Source organism: Eurypyga helias, unplaced genomic scaffold (genome assembly GCF_000690775.1).
Source record: "Eurypyga helias isolate BGI_N326 unplaced genomic scaffold, ASM69077v1 scaffold689, whole genome shotgun sequence".
Classification (NCBI taxonomy): Eukaryota; Metazoa; Chordata; class Aves; order Eurypygiformes; family Eurypygidae; genus Eurypyga; species Eurypyga helias.
The window spans coordinates 98631-120211 of record NW_010271259.1 but is presented as its reverse complement, the minus strand read 5'-3'; the positions used below and the strand labels follow the sequence as shown (position 1 = coordinate 120211).

The following is a 21581-nucleotide window of genomic DNA, read 5'->3' as shown; positions in this document are numbered from 1 at the left end:
ATTATTTCACATCAAAATGGCTTAAACAGTTGTGCAGGAGGGTGTTTTGGTGCTTTTCATGGGAAGGAGGTTGCAAACTGAAAGGACAAGTCAGAGTTTGGTGATTGACTGTAATTTATTTTTCAATAGGAGATCGAGGTGGAGTTAGATACCCAAACACCTTTCAAAAATCACGAGCAGATTCTACTTAAGTGGGGGCAATTCCAAGTACAAATACAGGCTGGATGAAGAATGGATTAAAAGCAGTCCTGCAGATCAGGATTTAGGGATACTGGTGGACAAAAAGCTAAATATGATGCAGCAATCATAGAATCACAGAATGGTTTGGGTTGTAAGGGACCTTAAAGATCATCTAGTTCCAACCCCCCTGCCATGGGCAGGAACACCCAAAGTGCACCTGCAGCCCCAACAGTATCCTGGGCTGTATCAGAAGTGTGGCCCGCAGGGTGGGGGGGGGGGGTCTCCCTCCATACTCTGCTCTTGTGAGACCCCACCTGGAGTGCTGCGTCCAGCTCTGGAACCCTCAACATAAGGATATAGACTGGTTGGAGTGAGACCAGAGGAGGCCACAAAGATGCTCAGAGGGCTGGAGCACCTCTGCTATGGGGACAGGCTGAGAGAGTTGGGCTTGTTCAGCCTGGAGAAGAGAAGGCTCCGGGGAGACCTTATTGCAGCCTTCCAGTACCTGAAGGGGCTACAAGGAAGCTGGGGGGGACTTTTTACAAGGGCCTGTAGTGACAGGACAAGGGGTAATGGGTTTAAATTGAAAGAGATTTAGACTGAACATGAGGTAGAAATTCTTCCCGGAGAGGGTGGTGAGGCACTGGAACAGGTTGCCCAGAGAAGCTGTGGATGCCCCATCCCTGCAAGTGTTCAAGGCCAGGCTGGATGAGGCTTTGAGCAACCTGGTCTAGTGGAAGGTGTCCCTGCCCATGGCAGGGGGGTTGGAACTGGATGGTCTTTAAGGTCCCTTCCAACCCAAACCATCCTGTGATTCTATCTTTAAAATTTGAAATGTGATTGTGAAGACCTTTGAGGAAACTGTTAATGCAGTTAAATGGACCCTCGGTTCAAAACTACAGTCAGCATACAAAACCTCCTAAATATTATGTAAACATACACATATCTAGAATACAACTGCTTTCCTTGAACTGAATATGTGTGTTAGATACACAAAAGCAAGATGAGACCAACAGATTGGATGCATTTTTTCAAATAGTATTTATATTAATTTCTACAGTCACAAAATAGTTACCGATCAGTTGAACATGTTTTCTGAAATGGTGGCCTATTGCAAATCATCCTCTTTCCATCATTAAGCACAGCTATGGAATACATATTCCAGAATGTTCTAGGTCAGTAAAACACATTGCTTACATTGAGTTATTATATTAGATTGTGAGCTGCATTGATATATATTGCCAAAATATTTTTCCATGAATCTACATTTGTAATATTCACCATAAATAAAGAATATTAAAAAAGTAATTTAGAGTTTTGTTGAGCTTTGAGTAGTTTTCTTTTTTCCTACGTAAAATTTAAGTTAAAACAGAATGGGAAACATTTTCTAGGAAATGAAAAATTGATGGTTTTTGAAAACAGAAATCCAAACGTGACAGCAAGTCCTTTGTTGTGGTGCCTTAGAAAATAGCAATGATTGCTGAAATCATTACTGTGCCCTTCAGATAGGTGTCTGAACTGCTTATTTTCGGATAGGGGCTAAGCAGCTTCTAGAAGAAAAGGAAAAGAGAGTGAGAGTATTGTTGTTGCAGATCTTGGCAGATACTAAAATCTCAGTTGGATCCCTCTTCATATTATTCAGAAGGGCTGCGCATAGTAATTGAATCATTTGGCATCTTGAATTTGGAGGTCAGGTGGGCTCCAAAGCATTTTCTTGATGCTTTGGCTATTTTGGCTCTGTGCAAAGAGGAGCAGCATGGGACCTGCATTCAGAGATCGGGATTACGTTGCTCCCAACATGGTGTGCATCTGAGTACCAGTATGGGGGAGAAATTGGTCTCTTGCTGTTAGTGCTCTTTTTTTCTGTGAGAGCACTGATAATCAGCAGTGATCACAAAAGGCAAAATTGTGAGATTTTTCACATTTGACTTAGAGCAGAAATTTTCTCCTGTATGCAGGTCAATGCTGCAATAGATCAGCTGCTGGCTGTTTGTATTCAGTTTAGGGCAGTGGGTCAGACAGAAAACATAACATTGGCGACAAGGATTAGTTAGGGATTAATTAATAATAATTTAATTTGGTCTTCCAGAAAAGAAAATAAAAACCTGTCGATGTTGTGATTTGAATCCATTCTGTATCAGTTTCAAAGCCACATGATTAGTTTTTGCTGCCATATACTAGAAATATGTAAATTGCCATTATGCATAATCTCCTGAATCAGCTGCTTTTCTGTATTAAACTGCAGCCAAAAACATTATGCATGTCACATTACTATAAAAAATACACAGGGAAAACATTTGGGAAAACATATTTTCTTTGAAAATGTTGGCATAGAATCTTCCCATTGATTATCCAGTTTTTGTTATCTCTCTTTGGAGATTCTTTTTAATGACAATTTTGTATTATGTTTTAATGAAAGCCCCAGGCACGAAAATTAGAAAAATAATCATACAAGTTATTCACAGTCATGGTATTCAGTCCCGATCAAGTGCTGCAGTACCAAAGGATGCAATTTATTAATCATAGAACCATAGAGTGGTTTGGGTTGGAAGGGACCTTAAAGATCATCTAATGATTCTTATCAAAAGCAAAGTGATATCTAATCTCATGAAATAGCTAAATCTTAAACTGAGGTTACCATAATGAACAACTGGGATCTACAAACATATCCTATAGGCAATGAGAGCTACCCTAATTCTAAAGCTTTCCAGGAGAAAATTAGCGCTTTAAAAGATTGTCTATGGACAATGCAAATACCTGGGCTGGATGATTCTACCTATACCTTTGAAAAAGTTCCCTTTTAAAAGAAATTCCCAGTTAACACAGTCAGTTTGCTCTAAAACTCATTGCCCATTCCAAACTGGGAGGCAAAGCCTAACCCAAAACAGAGAAAACGGAGGGTAACAAATCTCTGGAACAATAAACTCATCGGTTACTTCTTTGCGGTGAGTAAACACTGGGGCACACAGACCTCAGAAAATGGAATAGTCCTGAATTTTCTCATTACTCTAAGACCACTGTGTTGATTTTTTTTTTTTTTTCAATTAGCAGCAAAGGATAATCTATGCTTTCCACCTTGAAGACAGAAATTACTTTGAAATGGACTAGCCCCGAATAAAGTTCCCCTTTGAGTGTGTACACAAGGAGATTAAGATAAATGGCAGGACTGGGCACACCAGAAGCTCCCTCCTTGTCATATTAATTCTGGCTTCTTCATTGATCTTGGGTAACTCATGGAAGTTCTGCTCCTTAAACCCCTACACCAAGTAAAATGTGATTTATCCACTTTTCCTTCTAGAGATTTGTAACAAGCATGAGCTGAGACACTCCTGCCAGCACTTACACAAATGACTCTTTGCCTTCCAGTATGGAAACAAGGGCCTGTAGTGACAGGACAAGGGGTAATGGCTTTAAACTGAAAGAGGGTAGATTTAGATTAGATATCAGGAAGAAATTCTTCCCGGAGAGGGTGGTGAGGCAGTGGAACAGGTTGCCCAGAGAAGCTGTGGATGCCCCATCCCTGGAAGTGTTCAAGGCCAGGCTGGATGAGGCTTTGAGCAACCTGGTCTAGTGGAAGGTGTCCCTGCCCATGGCAGGGGGGTTGGAACTGGATGGTCTTTAAGGTCCCTTCCAACCCAAACCATTCTGTGATTGTAAGGAGTTGCACAAGCAGTCTTGCAGCAGTAGATCTCATGGTATCTTAGGATCAGGCCTTTAAGTTGCTGAGTGTATTTAGCAGTACGGATAGTAGCTAAGCACTAAATATTTTGAAAGCATTTGAGATTTGCAATGAGTCATGTCCCTGTTCATATTTAAAGGAATGCTGCTCAAATTCCTTACGGGTTCTACAGAAAAGAATTAAAAAGCCATAAAGATGAAAATTGACAAAAGTAAAAACTACAAAATGAAGCAAAGGGACTCCAGGAAGGCGAGTGCTTGTGCAGCAGCCTTCACTAATGTCTGTGTGTTCTTGCTTTCAGGTCCCAGTCTGTGGTGGAAGCCGGCACACTGAAACACGAAGACCAGGGTGAAAGTGAGAACACCCAACCGCTGCTGGCTCTGGACTGAGCTCCCATCTCCCAACACACAGATTCATTAACAGACTTCCACGTACCAGAAACCCACAGAGCACACAACACACATGCATTTTGCTTGAGAACAAGTCCTTCATGTTTCTTGACCAAGCAACATCTCTCACCAGCCATCTGTCCGTGCAGCCAATGCCGAACAAAAACTGAGAAATTTCTATTGACACGCAAGTCTGTCCATATACAAATAATTTCTTTTTTTTGTGGGGTTTTTTGGTTTGTTTGGGGTTTTTTTTTGACTTACAACATTAAAATATTGGAAATGATGGGGCTGCATTCTCTGTTTAAAGAAACCAGAGTGTGTCAGTAGTTTTCCTGAAGACTCCAGAAGGGATGCTCAGTTTTATAGAAGCAAAGGTTAAGAAAAGCATCTGAAATTTAAACTTTGCACAATAATCAGCAGTTTGATCTGGCTTAGAGGGCAAAAACAGCAGCATCTACAATTTGATCAAGTTTTACAGGAGGATTTTTGCATTTAAAAAAAAAAAATATCAATCAGCGCCCGCATAATGCCATTCCACGTGACACTTTGTGACTGCCTCATCCATGCTGCTTATAAGGGGGGGGTGGGTCACATTTCAGTATCTCGAAAAAATTATTCTTAACTTTTGAAGCCCTTGTAAAACTGTCAGCTAAGTGGAACGAGCTGTGCGGGCAGCAGACGCACACAATTTAAAATGCAATTATTTAATTTTAACGATGTGTTTCTCCATGGGCAACTTGGGAGCCTATTAGATGTGTGTGTATACGTGTGTGAAGGGGGGGTGCTGGGCAGACCCACTGGACACATTCACCAGTGATTAATGGTTCAATCCAGATTGTTTCATTTAGGTCACAAAGGCAAATGAAAGCTCTGCAGAGCCATTTACCCCCTTCCCTCCTGCAGTCAGCAAAAGGTGTAGCCAGAAGGGTACTCTGATTGCAGATGCAGGCCACGGTTGAAATGATGAAAAAGGAAAACTTAGAATTAATTATTTAGTACAAGATCTTGCTAGAAGGAAATGTGGAAGAATGGAAGAACTGAAATGCCAAAGATCAGTTTGTTATTTCTCTATTTGCTCTAGCTGCAAAGAGAGTCCCATCCCTTCACTGAAATGGAAACTGTATTAAAGAAATAAAAGAAAAATTGTTACCAAATTGCATGTGCAGTGACTTTATTTCCTAAAACAGTTACAACCACTGTACACACCTTTAGTCTTTAATTAAATTGCCATACATTGACAATTTACTAGAAGAAGCAGTTGGCAAGAACACATCAAAAACAGCAGTGTAAACCATATATATGAAATGAGATGAGATGATAATGGGCACAAGAGTTTTTATTGTACCTCTGGAACATCCACTGAATCCATAAGTGATAGACTGAAGTGACGATGTAGTTCAACTGGGCATGGTCAGCCCTAGCAGATGGACTGATGAAATGTTGCCTTTACTTACAACAACACTGTCTGCCCTTGGCAGAAGGGACATCCTGACGGATCCTGGCAACACACCTGGGATTTACCCGCTAGTATTTGTACAGACTACACCTTCCTCTGCAGCAGCAGCATGTCACTGATACAAAGCCTGGCCTCCATGATAGAGAGGCGAGTCTTTAAGGCAGGGGATGGTCCCAGCAAGGCAACACAGGCATCTGGAAAAAAGAGGCAGATGCTTGCAGGAACATTAAACAAGTAAGACAGCTGAGCCCATTTATCTTTGGGATTTCTTCCATTCCCCCTCCCCTGGCATTACCACCTATTACAGAAAACTAGGATGTTCACTCCTGGTAACAGGACACAGCTCCTTTCCCTTCCTTGGGCTCATGAAAACTCACAGCCATTTGGATTTGTCACAGAGAACTTGCTTAAAGCAGAAACTAAAAACCCAAACGCAAAAATAGACAGACATTGGCTGTTACGCTGCAGCATTAATGAAGACATACTTTGGTTTACGATTTCTCTCTCTTAATACACTTACTCTCCATTGCCATTGAATCTTTGTGATGATGTGTTACAATCATTGTTGAAGTGGGACTTGTTCTGCCCAAGAAGTGCAAATATCACTGAAGTCCTTGAGGATTAAATTTAATAGAGGATTAGAACTGTTTTCTTTAGCTGTGACATAACTACATATGATGCCTTGTATGTATATATAACTGTATGATGGCTGTATTGAACTGTAGGATCTTAGACAGATTCCATGCTTGCAAGCAACAGGTAACTACAGGCAGAGAGGAATCCATCAGAATGAGTATGTACTGCCTTATAAAAAAGACACTATATTGCCCTTCTCTGTCATTTCCCTCTGTAAATAAATCTAAAGAAAAAAAAAATGCTCAAATTGCAATGGTTCTCCATTTAAAAAAAAAAAACATTTCCATTCACTTCTTCCGCTGGCATTTCAATATTGAAAAGCTTTTCCAAGATGAAATACCAGTTGGCAAACAGGAATACCTAAAGAAACGTACCACTTACGCACTGCAAATTTTCTGTAGTTTGTTATATATCCTCCCCGTGTATACATCTAATCCAGTAACTGTACCTAGCAAAGATAGGCGCTCAGCTCCTTGACAGGTAGGCATGGAGTAGATTCACCCCAGTGTTGCCGGAGCTATGCACGATACACCTTGCCATAGTCAAAGCACTTAAGATTTAAAATGGCCAATACATCACTACATTATTAAGCAAACAGTGCTACACACATCTTGGGTAGATCGCTTCAATCTATTTGCCAGTTTTTATCTATTTGGCAATCACAATCGGCAAAGATAAAGTACGAGCCTTCAAAAGAACAATGAAACAATCTGAAGGACGGCATGGATTTTCACAAACACAGCTCCAAAGCTTTTATCACTCCTTTAGTATTTACTCAGAGCTATAGAAACTAAAATGCAACATTAATAAAAATATTCCTAACGCACAAATTTTGGTTTAAACAGTTCTTGATTCCTTCTTCACAAACTGTGTCTTTATTTTAGAGAATTACAAAACAGTTTGTAATTTGTTCTGCTTGATCACTTCACAAAGATAGAAAATACAGCTGCTGACTAAACTACCAGGAGATTTAAAAAGAGAAAATTGTACTGTGACCCCACCCCCCCAATAACGAGTACCTTATTTCCAGTTTTGCACATGATTCTCCTAAAGCTCCCCAAAAGTATTTTTATATTTTCATGTGAAACTAATACATCTTTTCAGTTTTCACCATAATTAACTGAGAACTGTCACTTTCTTGTATACTGTGCGTAGTTTCAGTGTTATTTTTGATACAGACAACACATTAAAGCCTAATTATCATAGCTGTCTAAAACTGACTCTTGATCAGAGAGGGTTTATCAGTTTAATAGTCAAAAAGGAAATTAAAGTGCACACCTCCAGAAACTGGTTACACTAATTTATGGTGTAATCACCATGTGTTACACGGCATTACAAGATTTAATTACCTAGTAAAATACAAAATCTGAAAAGCATTCAGCTTATGGGACTGCAAAGCTCTTAGCTCTATTTTGCTACAGCAAACGTGGCATCCTGGTCACGATACTTAGGTACCATGACGTAGCCTCTGCAGTACAAAACCACGAGCATTAAACAAATATGACGAGTGTTCAGTGTATTTTGGGCAACAAAGCCAAAGCTGTGGAGACTAAGTAACCTCAACGTCTCCCTGCTTAGTGTTTGTCTCTCACAACCCTCGGTAACGATGTCACTGCTCTTGACAAGCCCTGAGGTTCCCAGCACACCTATCCACACCCTGTTGATTTTATGGGCAAACAGATAAAAACCAGCCATAAACATCAACAGTGCAACTTCAGGTTTCTCTTTCCTGTTAGTGTTTTTAAAAGTAAACAGTGGAGCGTCCTGCACCCTCCATCTCCCATTGAACAGTACAGTCCTAAAGGACCACCAACTGCTTAAAAATCCAACCAGTTTCCTTTCTTGAAAATAGGCCTTTTTACCATATAGGTAAATCTGTATGGCAAATACAGGGCATACTGTAAGCAGCACTACTTCAGCATTATGTCATACATTTCAAGACCATTATGTCATACATTTCAAGACAAGGAAAACACCATTAGGTCAATTAAAGGATCATTCTAGCACTCTGTAGGATGCTGGCAGCATAAATCAATACAAGTTAATAACCTGAAGCTCTTTGCTCTGCATTCTGGCAGGAAATCAAGATAGGCATTGTCCTTCTGCCCAAAGCACAAGAAATTCATCATGTAATTTTTTCTGCTGAATAACCACCCAAGGGCAGGCTAGAAAGAACCCCTGGAAAGAAGTGCCCCAGACCCTTGCTGGGTAGAAAACGGGTGTCTCAACACAAGCTTGTGTAATAATAGGAGCAACAGCAGTTCACCAAATAATCCTAAGAACTGTCAGGCACTTTAAGATCTGAGCCTGCAGGTATCACATTTGGCCAATAGCTTCCAAAATCACATTATCAAACTGAAGGTTGCCTGCTAACTAAGAGAACTATTTTGTTTTAGAAGAACAAAGCTTCATTAAGAAGCTGATTATGCAAGTTTCTGTTTGCATTTCCAGGAAAAGGCGGCCACACTTGGCAAAAATGAAATCTCTTCATATAGTGTTTTCCTTCTGCTAATAGCTAGAGATGCACTTTCATATATATATTGTTATTTAAAAAATAGTGGTTGCTTAAAGAAGATTTGTTCATAATTATGCTAGAAAAATACAGTTACTCAGGTAGAAAAAAATACAAAACACACATAACCCATTCACATTATCTACAGTTGATAACACAGGGACATGCTCTATGCCTGAAGCAGCTGACATTACAACTGCATACTGATTTTCAAAGTTGCTGTGTGCATATGTTTGTAAATATCATACACGTTCTTTCCCAGATAAAAGCCTGGGAAGTACTTCCCAGATGCAGAATCGCAAATCTTGTGCCTGAACATGGTCAGGCGGGTGACTGACTGACTGGTTTTGTGCACATAATATAGGCCTGGCAAAAGCATTTGAACATTCCTCAATTTGAAAATCCAGACCTATTACTCTTTGGCTGACAAGATTTGTATTTTCACACTCGCAGCCAAAAAATCAATATGTATCAGTGCTGTATCAGTAAGAAACAAAACATGGCTTTTTTTTTTCTTTCCTTATTTTTTCTTTTTTGAAATCAAGTCCTCCGTGATTGCAGAACATCTTCCTTATCTCTTCTAAACCCTTACAATACTTGTATTCTTTGTATGCTGGATAAATGAATCCTATTTGCATACTCCAAAAGGGTTAAAAACTCTACTGCTCTGCACGTCAGAAGAAACCCCTTAAATGGCAGGAAGGGTTCGTCTCTGTTGTGCTGTTAACTCAGGGTGCCACACATCCACAATGAATATCAGGCGATAATTTTCAGCATCTTGCCATACTTCATGTTCGAAAGAGTCATCAAAAATAAGAACCTTCCCTTCTTCCCAGGTTCTGCAACACAAAAAAGAACACACTTTAGAGTAGTAGTTGAAGTGCCACGGAGCAGGCAAGCTACACATCAACTCTGGAAATGCTCTTTGGCATATGAGAACAATTTAAACATATATATTGCACAGAGTTGCACAAGATATTGGAGTATTAGACTTTTAATTGAAATAAACTACAGACAGATCAGTCTAATGGACTTTCATATTACTGAAGGATTGTTTCCCCTTACTCTGCATATTTATGCCCACATACACGTTCAGACATTTATAGTATTTTTTTCATAAATACTTTTAATGAGTTGAGTCCAAAAAGCAGGAAGCAGGTATAATACTGGTGTAGTAATCAACCTTCCCCTTTTCAAATCGGATACATACATAGGTGATGGAAACTGAGGGAAAGACCAGTAATACAGTCATATGGTTTGAAAACAAATTAGATTAAATCAATCTGCTTTTTCTAAAAACCTGAACAACAGAACTAGGCCCTCATCATGCTTAAAATTTCAGAGATGCTAATAGTCTTGTCCCATCAATCCATTTAAAGCACTGAGTCTAAAAATTTTTCTTCAGAGGAAGGTTGCATCGCCCTAGTGTAGACAGGGTTAACTATACTGCTAAAGCTGAACTGGAAGGACGAGACCACTTAACTTAAAGCCCCACTGCTTGCCAAGTACTGCGTAGGCAGAGCACGTCATTGAACAGATGTAAATACCCTGGGTGAGTGTTCATTACAGCATGGAAGAACCAAGTGTGAACAGTGGTACTTTCCCAAGATTTGTATTTTTGTTAGGCACAAAAAGGGATACACACAATTTATTCAAAGTGGCTTGGCTTTGAGCATCTCCACTGTTTGAAAAATTAACAAGATTACCAGATTTAAAGCAATGGAAAAAGGCACTATAGAAGGGAGATACTAATTTTCAGAAGAATCAGTGTTCCTGTCAGTAGAAGTACAGAATCACAGAATAACTGAGGTCAGAACAAACCTTGGGAGGGCATCTGGTCCAAGCCTTTGCTCAGAGCAAGACTCACTGCAAAGTTAGGTCAAACTTTGAGGTTAGATGAGCTATCTCAGGTTCTTGACTAGTGCACTGCTGATTATCTGCAACTACGGACACTCCACCATCTCTTCCTGTGTTTCACCAACCTCATTGTAAAACTTTCCTTCTATCCAGATACAATATCCTTCCCTATCACTTGTGTCTGTTACCTTTCATTCTATAACTGCACACTTCTGAAAAGGGTCTGGTTCTGTCTTCCGCACACCCATTAATAGTGGAAGACAGTAACTGGACTCCCCTTTAGTCTTGTCTTTTCCAGACAACAGCTCTGAGCTTCCCCTCAGGTGTCTCATGCTCCAGTCTCCTAATCATCTTTTTCCTCCTTCACTGGAGTCCCTCTAGTTAACAACGACCATTTTTTGTACTGAAGAGCCCCAAACTGGACACAGTGCTCCAGAGGCAGTGTACTGAGTGCAGAAGAGGGATAAATTGCTCCCCTCAAACCGCTTCTTATGCACTTACTAACACAGTGCTGTACATAGTTAGCCTTCATCAAGACAAGAGCACGTTATGACTCATGTTCAACTCGTCCCCTAGAACCCCTACGCCCTTTTCGGCAAAGCTGCAGCCATCGCCCTGCCTGCACTGTTACAAGGTGTTGGATCTGTTGTTACCAGCTGCAGGGCTTTGCATTTGCCTTTGCTGAAGTTCATGAGGTTTCAGCTGGCACGCTTCTCCAGCCTGCTGACATCCGGATTCATCATTTTGAAAAGAGCTTTAGTCTCTGGCTAAAGGCAGTCCTGATATACTGCGAAAAATCAGCAACTGACCAGTGACCACTAGCGATAATGTCACATCATATCATAAAGTCACCGTGCTGGACATGTGTCGCTGCCCCTCAGGGCTCAGTCACTGCATCTGGACACAGCAGATGATCATCTGTTGCTTGGCTTGTCCGTGGTAAAGTCAGGCAGCGGTATGGGCAAAGCAAACTTATTCTGCATGGCAGCAGGACAAAAGCATGCACCTGATTATAGGTGAGAATGGATGAGTAAGAGTCAGTTGAGTCAATAATGGTCAAAGAAGCGTTACCTTCTAAAGCCACTCTACAATGACCACATAATCAAGTTTTTTAAGTAGGACCCCTTAGGAGCTGAAGCAGTCCAAGAGCATGGATGCCCTTAAAGGGAATTAAGAACTATGGATAGTAGCAATGGTAAAAACACAAAGGTCTTGCCATCAAAGATCAAAATACATGGCATAGCTCATTCGCAAAAAAAATTTTTTTTTTTTTCAAAAACAGGGTGAAAATGAGATTTAGACTCCCAAGTCACCTCAGTATTTTTAATTTTTAATTCAATAAAGCCATCAAAATTTATGGGATTGTGCTGTAACGTTCTGAAGAGAAATGGAAATTGAAATTGGATCATTTCAACTGAAATGATCACCTAAACATATTTTAAGCAAGAGTAAATAAGCCAGAAAACATAACATAGCAAAAAACTCACACTGGCTTGCACACAGACATCAGCTTTGAACGCCCAGATGATGAGCCTTCTGCAGGTTTCAACTATGATCATGTGGGTTTTTTCTTCTACCACAACAGTTATCAGATAACAAAAGCGTTTTACGCCATATAGACCCCAAGTCGCTGCCACTTCACTGAAGTTATAATGGCATTTTTCAAGTCAATGGGAGTGAACTACTTATGACACTAAAATGGGGTAAAAAAAAAAAAAAAATCAAGCTGACTTTGGGGATTTTTTTGGGAAGTGGGTTTTATTACTGTTTTGTGGGAGATGGGGGATTTGTTTTTGTTTGGGGTGTGGGGTTTTTGTCGTTGGGAGGGGTTCTTGAGTGCTGAGGGAGTTGTTTTTTTGGGGTGGGGGATTGTAATTGGTTGTTGGTTGTATTGTGGTTGTTTGTTCTTTTAAATTAAACTGAGCCTGAAAAATCCTGCCTTAAATAGCTTGAAAATGCAGCTCAGTTAAGAACAATAAAAACTCCAAGCACCCAGATGAAGTCACTTCAGAGGTTAAAACCCAGGATCTATCATTTGCATCATAATAGCACGGGCCGTTTTGCACAACAAAGAAGTCATAAAGTTGACAGAACTATTAGCCCCTTTTGAACAGATTACAAACCTGATCATTAGCATGCAAATAAATATTTTCTAGAAGCCCTCATGGTGTGAGAAACACTTCACAGTGGGACCATCGGGATGATATTATTCTGGTATGGTGCTAAGCCACTTTGGGGTTGTTTCTATATAACCTGCAAGGCTGCAGTGTCAGCTCTACAGGTGAGATCTTGAACTGGCTTCTGTGTAAAGTTGTAATTCTGCACCTTCAAAACATGATTACCCTGTCTGACAGAGATGTTTGATTTTGGTAACCAGATATTATTAACCTACACCAAGCTGTGTGGTGCAGTCAACACGCTGGAGGGAAGGGATGCCATCCAGAGGGACCTTGACAGGCTGGAGAGGTGGGCCTCTGCCAACCTCATGGAGTTCAACAAGGCCAAGTGCAAGGTCCTGCACCTGGGTTGGGGCAATCCCAAGCACAAGGACAGGCTGGGTGGAGGATGGATAGAGAGCAGCTCTGAGGAAAAGGCCTTGAGGGTCCATGAGCCAGCAATGTGCACTGGCAGCCCAGAAAGCCAACCATATCCTGGGCTGTATCCAGAGAAGTGTGGCCAGCAGGTCGAGGGAGGGGATTCTCCCCCTCTACTCCACTCTCATGAGACCCCACCTGGAGTGCTGCATCCAGCTATGGAGCCCTCAATATCAGAAGGATATAGACCGGTTGGAGCGAGTCCAGAGGAGGCCACGAAGATGCTCAGAGGGCTGGAGCACCTCTGCTATGGGGACAGGCTGAGAGAGTTGGGGTTGTTCAGCCTGGAGAAGAGAAGGCTCCGAGGAGACCTTATTGCACCTTCCAGTACCTGAAGGGGTTTATAAAGAAGCTGGGGGGGACTTTTTACAAGGGTAAAATAGCAACCCTGTAGCAATATGACAAGGGGTTATGGCTTTAAGCTGAAAGAGGATAAATTTAGATTAAATAAGAAAGAAATTCCTTATGGTGAGGGTGGTGAGGCACTGGCACAGGTTGCCCAGAGAAGTTGTGGATGCCCCATCCCTGGAAGTGTTCAAGGCCAGGCTGGACGAGGGTTTGAGCAACCTGATCTAGTGGAAGGTGCCCCTGCCCATGGCAGGGGGATTGGAACTAGAAGATCTTTAAGGTCCCTTCCAACCCAAAACATTCTATGGTTAAACTTTGAAATATTAAATGTGATTGTGAAGTCCTCTCAAGAAAATGTTTGCTACATGTGTAACATTGTAACTTCACAGATGTGTTCAACTTCAAGTGGAATTTTCAGCTGAATTTTAACAAATAATATCAGCTAGGAAGGAAGCTTCTGCCAGAAATACAAAAGTATTCTGTCATGGTGGTGAAAATGGAGGTATTGCTCAACCTCAGCTTTTGCTGAATAAGCAACAAATTCTAAGTATCATCCTCCCCCCACATCAAAACAAACAGAGGAATTCTGTTGGCAATTAGAAGACTGGCATTGTAAAAATACACACAGACTCCATGGACTAAACCCACTATTATTTCCATGCTGTAGCAGCGAAGAACAATTTAGCCTTCTGACACTGTTTGACACCTGACATTTATATGTGTGTACCAACAGTTAGAGTGCACATTGCCTGTTCAATTAAATAATACACCTCCTGATCACTAAACCACTCAATTTTATCATTTTCCATTACATGTAGTCTTAGCCTTTTTTCAGCCTTGAGGAAGGGAGGAAAAAAGCCAAAAACCTCCAAGACATACCTGTTTTCTTGGGCACACCGAATTCTGCATCCTTCCTTAGGTATCACCAAGCCCAAATGCATCCTTAGCCGACAATTTGTGGGCCCTGTGTGGGGCCAGACATGAGTCCCTGGATGCATGATAGAATATTTGATCTGCAAGAAAAAGGCATTCAACACGTTCAGCTTCACAACCATACAGCCAGGAGTTCAGGACTTCATTACATCTCACCCTCGATGATAGGCCAAAAGAAGAATGTCACCTTTTGTTAGTGTCATAGCAACAATTGTCCTTTCTCACATCTTAAAGGTATTCAGTACTACAAAACCCGTGTTTTGTGGGGTGCGTGTGCATCCAGGTGTGTGCATGTGTGAAAGTGCCTATTTTTTGTTTAAAATAATCAGTATTCATATTGCAATTATCTAGCTACAAGCAGAAAAAGACCTTATTTCCTATGGAAAGACTTACAGAGAGTCACTGTTTAAAAGGATGGAGACATAAGGCCTGCGTTAGCTACAGTGACCAGCCCCTCTAAGATGACAACTGGGTTTTAAAGGTCATAGTCAGCCTTGGCTGGAGCACACATGAGATGGTGCAGTTCAGGATCATGAGAGGAGAGAAAATTCAAAAAAGCATGATTACTACCCACAGCTTCAGAAGAGCAGACTCGGGCTTATTCAGGGAACTTCTGGGAATAATCCTGTAAGATACAGTGCTGGAGAAAAGAGGGGTCTGGGTCAGCTGGCTGATTTTTAACGATGACCTCATCTAAGCTCAAGAATTGTTCATCTCCATGGGCAGGAAGCATGGCAAGACAGACAAAATTGAAACACAAAAAGGAAGCATACAGGAGGTATGGTCAGGTCACCCAGGAAGACTGTAGAGACACTCTGAGCATGCAAGGACGAGGTTAGGAATGTCAAAGCTCTCCTGATGTTGAATCTGGAGATGGAAGTGAAGGGTAATAAGAAAGGTTTCTACAAATACATCACCAGTAAAAGGAATTCTGGGGAAAATGTGGGCCTGCTGCTAAATGTGGCAGGAGATCTGATGACAACGGAATGGAAAAGGATGAGGCACCACATGCAGCCTGGCCTCAATCTTTACTGGTATGACTGACCTTCAGGAATCCCAGGCCCCTGAGATCAGTGGAAAAGACTGGAGCAAAGACGACTTACTGTCAGTGGAGAAGGATCAGGTTAGGGAACATTTAACCAAACTCAACAAACTGGTCCATGGGTCCTGATGAGATCCACCCATGAGCACTGAAGGAGCTGGACAATGATGTGAATCCACACTCAATAATCTCTGAAAGATTGTGGCCACAAGCAGAAGTCCCTGAGGACCGGTAGAAAGCACCTGTTGTTCCTACCTTCAGGAAGGGTAAGGAGAAGGATCCAAGGAACTGTAGGCTAGTCGATCCCTGTGAAGGTGATGGAGCGCATAATCCTGGAAACCATTTCCAAATACATGAAGGAAATGTGGCAGGAGATCTGATGACAACGGAATGGAAAAGGATGAGGCACCACATGCAGCCTTGGCCTCAATCTTTACTGGTATGACTGACCTTCAGGAATCCCAGGCCCCTGAGATCAGTGGAAAAGACTGGAGCAAAGATGACTTACTGTCAGTGGAGAAGGATCAGGTTAGGGAACATTTAACCAAACTCAACAAACTGGTCCATGGGTCCTGATGAGATCCACCCATGAGCACTGAAGGAGCTGGACAATGATGTGAATCCACACTCAATAATCTCTGAAAGATTATGGCCACAAGCAGAAGTCCCTGAGGACTGGTAGAAAGCACCTGTTGTTCCTACCTTCAGGAAGGGTAAGGAGAAGGATCTAAGGAACTGTAGGCTAGTCGATCCCTGTGAAGGTGATGGAGCGCATAATTAATCCTGGAAACCATTTCCAAATACATGAAGGAGAAGGTGACTGGGAGCAGTCAGCATGGATTTATGAAGGGGACATTGTACTTAACCAGATTTCTATGGTGAGATGTCTAGGTTGGTGGATGAGGGGGTATTGTTTATCTCAACTTTAGCGAGACTTCCAACATTGTATGCCACCAGCATCTTCATTGAAAAACTGATGAAACAGAAACTAGGCAAGTTGGCAGTGAGGTGGATTGAAAACTGGCAATTCAGCCAGGCTCAAAGAGTTGTGATCAGAGGCACAATGTCCAGCTGCAGGCCACTCATCAAAGGAGTATCCCAGGGCTCAGTACTGGTTCCAACACTCTTTAACAGCTTCACAGATTACTCGGATGAAGGGACAGAGTACAAGTTTGCAGATGATGGAAAATTGGAGAGAAATGACTGATACACTACGTTATTTTTTTGCTGCCATTCATAGGGGTTTTGGTAGGCTGGAGAAAGGAGCAAACAGGAATCTTATGATGCTCAACAAAGAGAATTGCAACGTTCCGCACAGGCAAGGAATAACCCCGTATACCAATAAAAGCTGGCGGACAACTGTCTGGAAAACAACCTCCCAGCAAAAGGCTGCGGGGTCCTCACAGACAACAATTTGAATATGAGCCAGCAGCGTGCCCCTGCAGGAAAGATGACCAACAGCCTCCAGGGCTTTATTAGGGAGAGCTTGGGCAGCAGGATGAGGGAGGTTGTCCTTCCCCTCTGGTCAGAGTTGGTGAGACATCTTGAGGGCTACCTGCTATGTGACAGTCCTGGACATACTGCAGCAAGTCTAGTGAAGGGCTATAAAGGTGCTTAAGGGATTGGAGCATCTGACATACAAGGGGAATCAGAGAGAGCTGGGACTGCTCTGCCTGGAGAACAGACAGCTCAGGGGGATCTTATCCATGTATATAAATACCTGATGGGAGGAATGAAGACAACAGAGGCAGGCTCTTCTCAGCTGTATCCAGTGAAAGGCAAAGAGGCAATGGACACAGATTGAAATACAGGAAACTCCATTTAAACATAAGAGAACACTTTCACTGTACACTGGAACAGACTGCCCAGAGAAGCTGTAGAGTCTATATCCTTAGCGGTGTTCAAAGCCTGACTCAACACAGTCCTCCTGAGCAACCTGCTCTAGTTCATCCTGCTCTGAGCAAGGGGTTGGACTAGGTCATCTCCAGATGTCCCTTCCCACCTCAACCTTTTTGTGATTCTACAACCACCCAAGGAACAGGAAGAGTGAATAACATGACAGTGGTGAAAAGCATCTTTTCAACTGGGAAATCGGCTGGGATAGGGTAACTTTGATAAGTCTTAGTGTTTACTGTGTTGCTTGTTCTCCATCTGTAGCAAAATCAGCATAAGACAGTGTGTGTCTAATGCCTTAGCTGTTCCCATTATCTGAGGTTTCAGCTTACCAGCAGTTTCTTACGACAGCACGTGGTAAGTTCCAGAGGCCATGGTGAACACAGGTGCTCCAACACACCACCTCTGCTACACCGAGGGGTGTTAACTTGATTGCCCTGCCAGACCCTATGTATTTTATCTGTCCATGCAGATCAGTCTAGTTATGTCTGTGAATCATATGTATGTACTGTACTTGAGTACTATATACAAAGACTTGTGAACTACTGGTGAGGTACACTATGGTTGTAAAGTAGAACTCCAAGGAGTTAAGAAATTCCCTGAATTAAAACTACCTGTGGTACTTTTAATTTACTGCTATCTTTAAGAAAGATATAATTTTTAATAATATGATTACTTGCTATTGTTCTACACAGTCTCTCAGCAGCACTGAGCAGGAAGTTGATTGGTTTACATTTCTTTCATCCTTGTCAATACACAAGGTGTCCAAAGCATTCAGACAGCCTAACTACCATAAAATTCCCAATTTCTTGGTTGTGTTTGCTCCTATTACTTCCAAGTGCTTCAGTAAGTGATCAGAGATTATATATTTTAAATTTAATTTACCAGTAAGAATCTGAGGCATGGCTATCGTAAGATCAAAACTGTCCTAGGCATCCTCTAATACTGGATGTAAAACTTCAGACTTCTAGAGCACCATTTTTCAGACTATTTTACATGTTCAAAACACATGCCTACAGCTATAGCTGTGAATACACAATGCTTCCACAAACCACATCCTGGTGATAACGTGTGGGGTGCCAAAAAATGTTGAATGAAATAGCTCTCAGAGAATTTGCTCTCCAGGAAAGATCCATTTTCACTATGGATGCCACATTTCTCTTGCTGTTAGCCACACTGAGCGTGATGACCTCTCTCATTGGTTATATTCACTGCAACCAGCTCTTGCAACAAATCAATGAAACAACAGACTTGTTCATTCCCACAACAGCATCCATCTAGTGCACTTCTGCACATCAAAAGCAAGAGTTTGGTGAAAAAGCTGAACACCTACTCTCAAGAGTCTGAATTAGGATTTTGTTAGCACTGTGTTTTGCAACTTTTGCATCCTTAATTTTGCAAGGTGAAGGTTATTCTCATGTAGTCATTACAGATAAATTGTAACACCTTAAAAAAAAAAAAAATTCTGTCCTAGAGAATCGCAATAGTTGCGCTGGGCCGTTCATACAGCTGTGTACGTATTGAACCATACCATGTAATTCGACTGCATGATTTAATGAGGTTAATTTGGACCTGAGTAGTCAGTGTAGACCAGGCAACTGAAACAAACTTTGTTGGCACCCAAGGCCACAGCTCACAGTAGAAAAATTTCCTTCCTTTACCTTTAGGAAATAAGCATGTGAAAGCAGTACTGTTTGACTTGCCTTTTGATTAGCCTAAAGGCTCTGAAACAGATCATTTTGTATTGCAAGCTAAGAAGAATACTGATCTTCTTAAAGATAGCACGTTACCTGGAAGCACTCCTGCAACTAGAAAACCAGAATGAGGCGATTCTGCTTCTGTCTAATGCAGCCAGGCTGGGGCAGATGGCTGAAGGTTATCATAGTGAGATCTGTCTCACTGAATTAGTCTTGTAAAGTTAGGTTCGGACCAGACCAAAAAATCAGGTTAGAAAGGACCTAATCCAACCTCCTGCTCAAAGCAGGGTTAGCTGTGAGTCAGACCAGGACACTTGGGAATGAGGTTTACTAAATGATTACTTACTGGCTGTTTCATAGCAAATAGCTACTTACCTACCATGAGCTCCCAGCAAACACAAGGTAAAATGGCTCAACTAAAGACTCCAGAGAAAGGCTTCAGCTGACATATTTCACCTTGTATTTGCTGAAGCCTAAATTTGCGCATATTTTCACTGTTAACTTCATTGTGTGCTTGAGGCATCATTAAATATACCATGGTCATGCATCCCTCTATACACATTCCTCAAAATCACCTGCTCTCAGCATTAGGAATTTGCAGAAATGAAAAAAAATTTTGCAGGTACCTGCCCTCTTCTGCAGCCAGTAGCTTCTGGGTATCTTTCCAATAAAGCACATGTTTTTGGAACACTTTTACAAGCATTCTCATTTTTTCTTCCTAGTGAAAATTATGAATAGAGCATTGGTAAGAGCAATGAATGAACATTTCCTTGTTTTCTACTTTGCAGAAGAGCAACAAAGCTGTCAAAGAGCTGGCAATGAAAGACAGATAAACATCATTACACCCATTTTACAGATTATGAAACAGAAGTATCAACACACTGTGATATCAGAGCAGCCTGCAACATATTTGCTTTCACAGTATTTGTGAAAAGCAGGATTTCTACCTATTTTTAAACATGATTCTAGAACTATAATCATTAATGAGTCTGCATAGGAAAAAAAAGATGAAAAATGCTACCAAAATCATACCATTGCAATACCAGATTATATTTCGATATAAGTTGCTTCTAATATTTTATTTTACAGTACCCTTTTATACGCAGAGTCTTATAAGAATTTAGAGTCATTCCAATAATTGGGCCTCCCACTGCACAGCTCAGGACAGGGCAGCAGGCTTATTAAGGCTCATATTATTTTGCTCATGCCATTTCTGAATGATAGATGTCACCTAGCTGACAACACGATATTGAGGATGCACCTTCTCCCACATCCCCGTCTTCCCTCAGGCTGATCTGTACTATGCATTACTGCGCAAAATGTTGGCAGCCTTGCCAGAAGAGGACTATTACCCTCACAAAATTCTTAGAAATGCTTGGGGACAACACGGTCCAAAACAAAGAACTCTTGTTCATTGTTGCAGGAGTCCCAGACATTATTTTATTAGCTACCTTCTTCTGCAGATTCAGTGATTACAAAAAAATTCTGGAAAAAACTGTGTTGCTACTCCTTTTTACACTATATTAATCTGAGAAAGTGAAACTGGGGGAAGAGAAGAAATACAAAATGTTTTACCTTGTTGCCATAAGGTAAACTGGCTCCAGTCTCCTTTTTCTCGTAGATTCTCATCTTCAGGCAGGAAGAGGCTTCTTTTTTTATCCATCACAGCAAGCCCCTCATCCCGAATAAGCTTCCAATTTTTTTCTAAGGACTGTTGTAAGAGCCATGTTATTGCACCAAGAACTTCCTGCGTTTGGTTTTAGTACCATTTTTATTTTTCCCTGCCGCTATTATCTTTTCTTTTTTTTTTTTTTTAATTTAAAAGCACTAAAAAAAGTGTTCATCATCATTATCAAGTTTCTTTACATTCAATTCCCCTCTGACATGTTAAGGCAGGAAAAACAACTTTCACAGTATTCTTCAGATTTAATTACATTGGGATCATAAAATTTCAATAATCCCCAGCCTTTTTGCAGACTAGGCCTCTCTTTGACTTGCTTTTTGATTAGCTTAAGGGTTCTGTAACAGATCATTTTGTATTGCAAGCTAAGAGGAGTATTGATCTTCGTAAAGACAGCACATGTTACCTGGAAGCACTCCTGCGACTAGAAAACCACTCACATAACCTGGAACTCGAGGCACTGGCAGAACATCAACAGTTCAAAGAAGACAAATGTAAACAGGCCACTTGACAGATATGATTTAAACCTTCAAAAAGGTTTGCAAAGATTCACTTGCACATGCTGATGCTTTTGAAAAAGATCAAATAGAACTTGAAATCCCAGGTGATGATTTAAGGACACAACCATTAAAAATGTGTAAGCTGCCTTGTACTTCATACATAGCAAAACCACAAGACTGT

General features: G+C 41.2%; 2 protein-coding genes across 2 annotated transcripts in view; one reads left to right on the top strand and one right to left on the bottom strand.

Annotated features, from left to right (window-relative positions):
* The window catches only part of CLVS1 (clavesin 1), a 100769-nt gene extending 96521 nt beyond the window's left edge, over nt 1-4248 (top strand). The window contains exon 5 of the mRNA XM_010158736.1: nt 4161-4248. Within this exon, the coding sequence (XP_010157038.1) occupies nt 4161-4248 (88 nt within the window). The remainder of the gene's footprint in view (nt 1-4160) is intronic.
* Nucleotides 4249-9371: 5123 nt separating this feature from the next.
* ASPH (aspartate beta-hydroxylase) overlaps nt 9372-21581 on the bottom strand; it is a 97018-nt gene continuing 84808 nt past the window's right edge. The window contains exons 24-27 of the mRNA XM_010158735.1: nt 20795-20930; nt 19846-19937; nt 14534-14667; nt 9372-9694 (exon numbers count right to left, since the gene is read on the bottom strand). Coding sequence (XP_010157037.1) covers nt 9544-9694; nt 14534-14667; nt 19846-19937; nt 20795-20930 — 513 coding nt within the window. The 3' untranslated portion in view covers nt 9372-9543. The remainder of the gene's footprint in view (nt 9695-14533; nt 14668-19845; nt 19938-20794; nt 20931-21581) is intronic.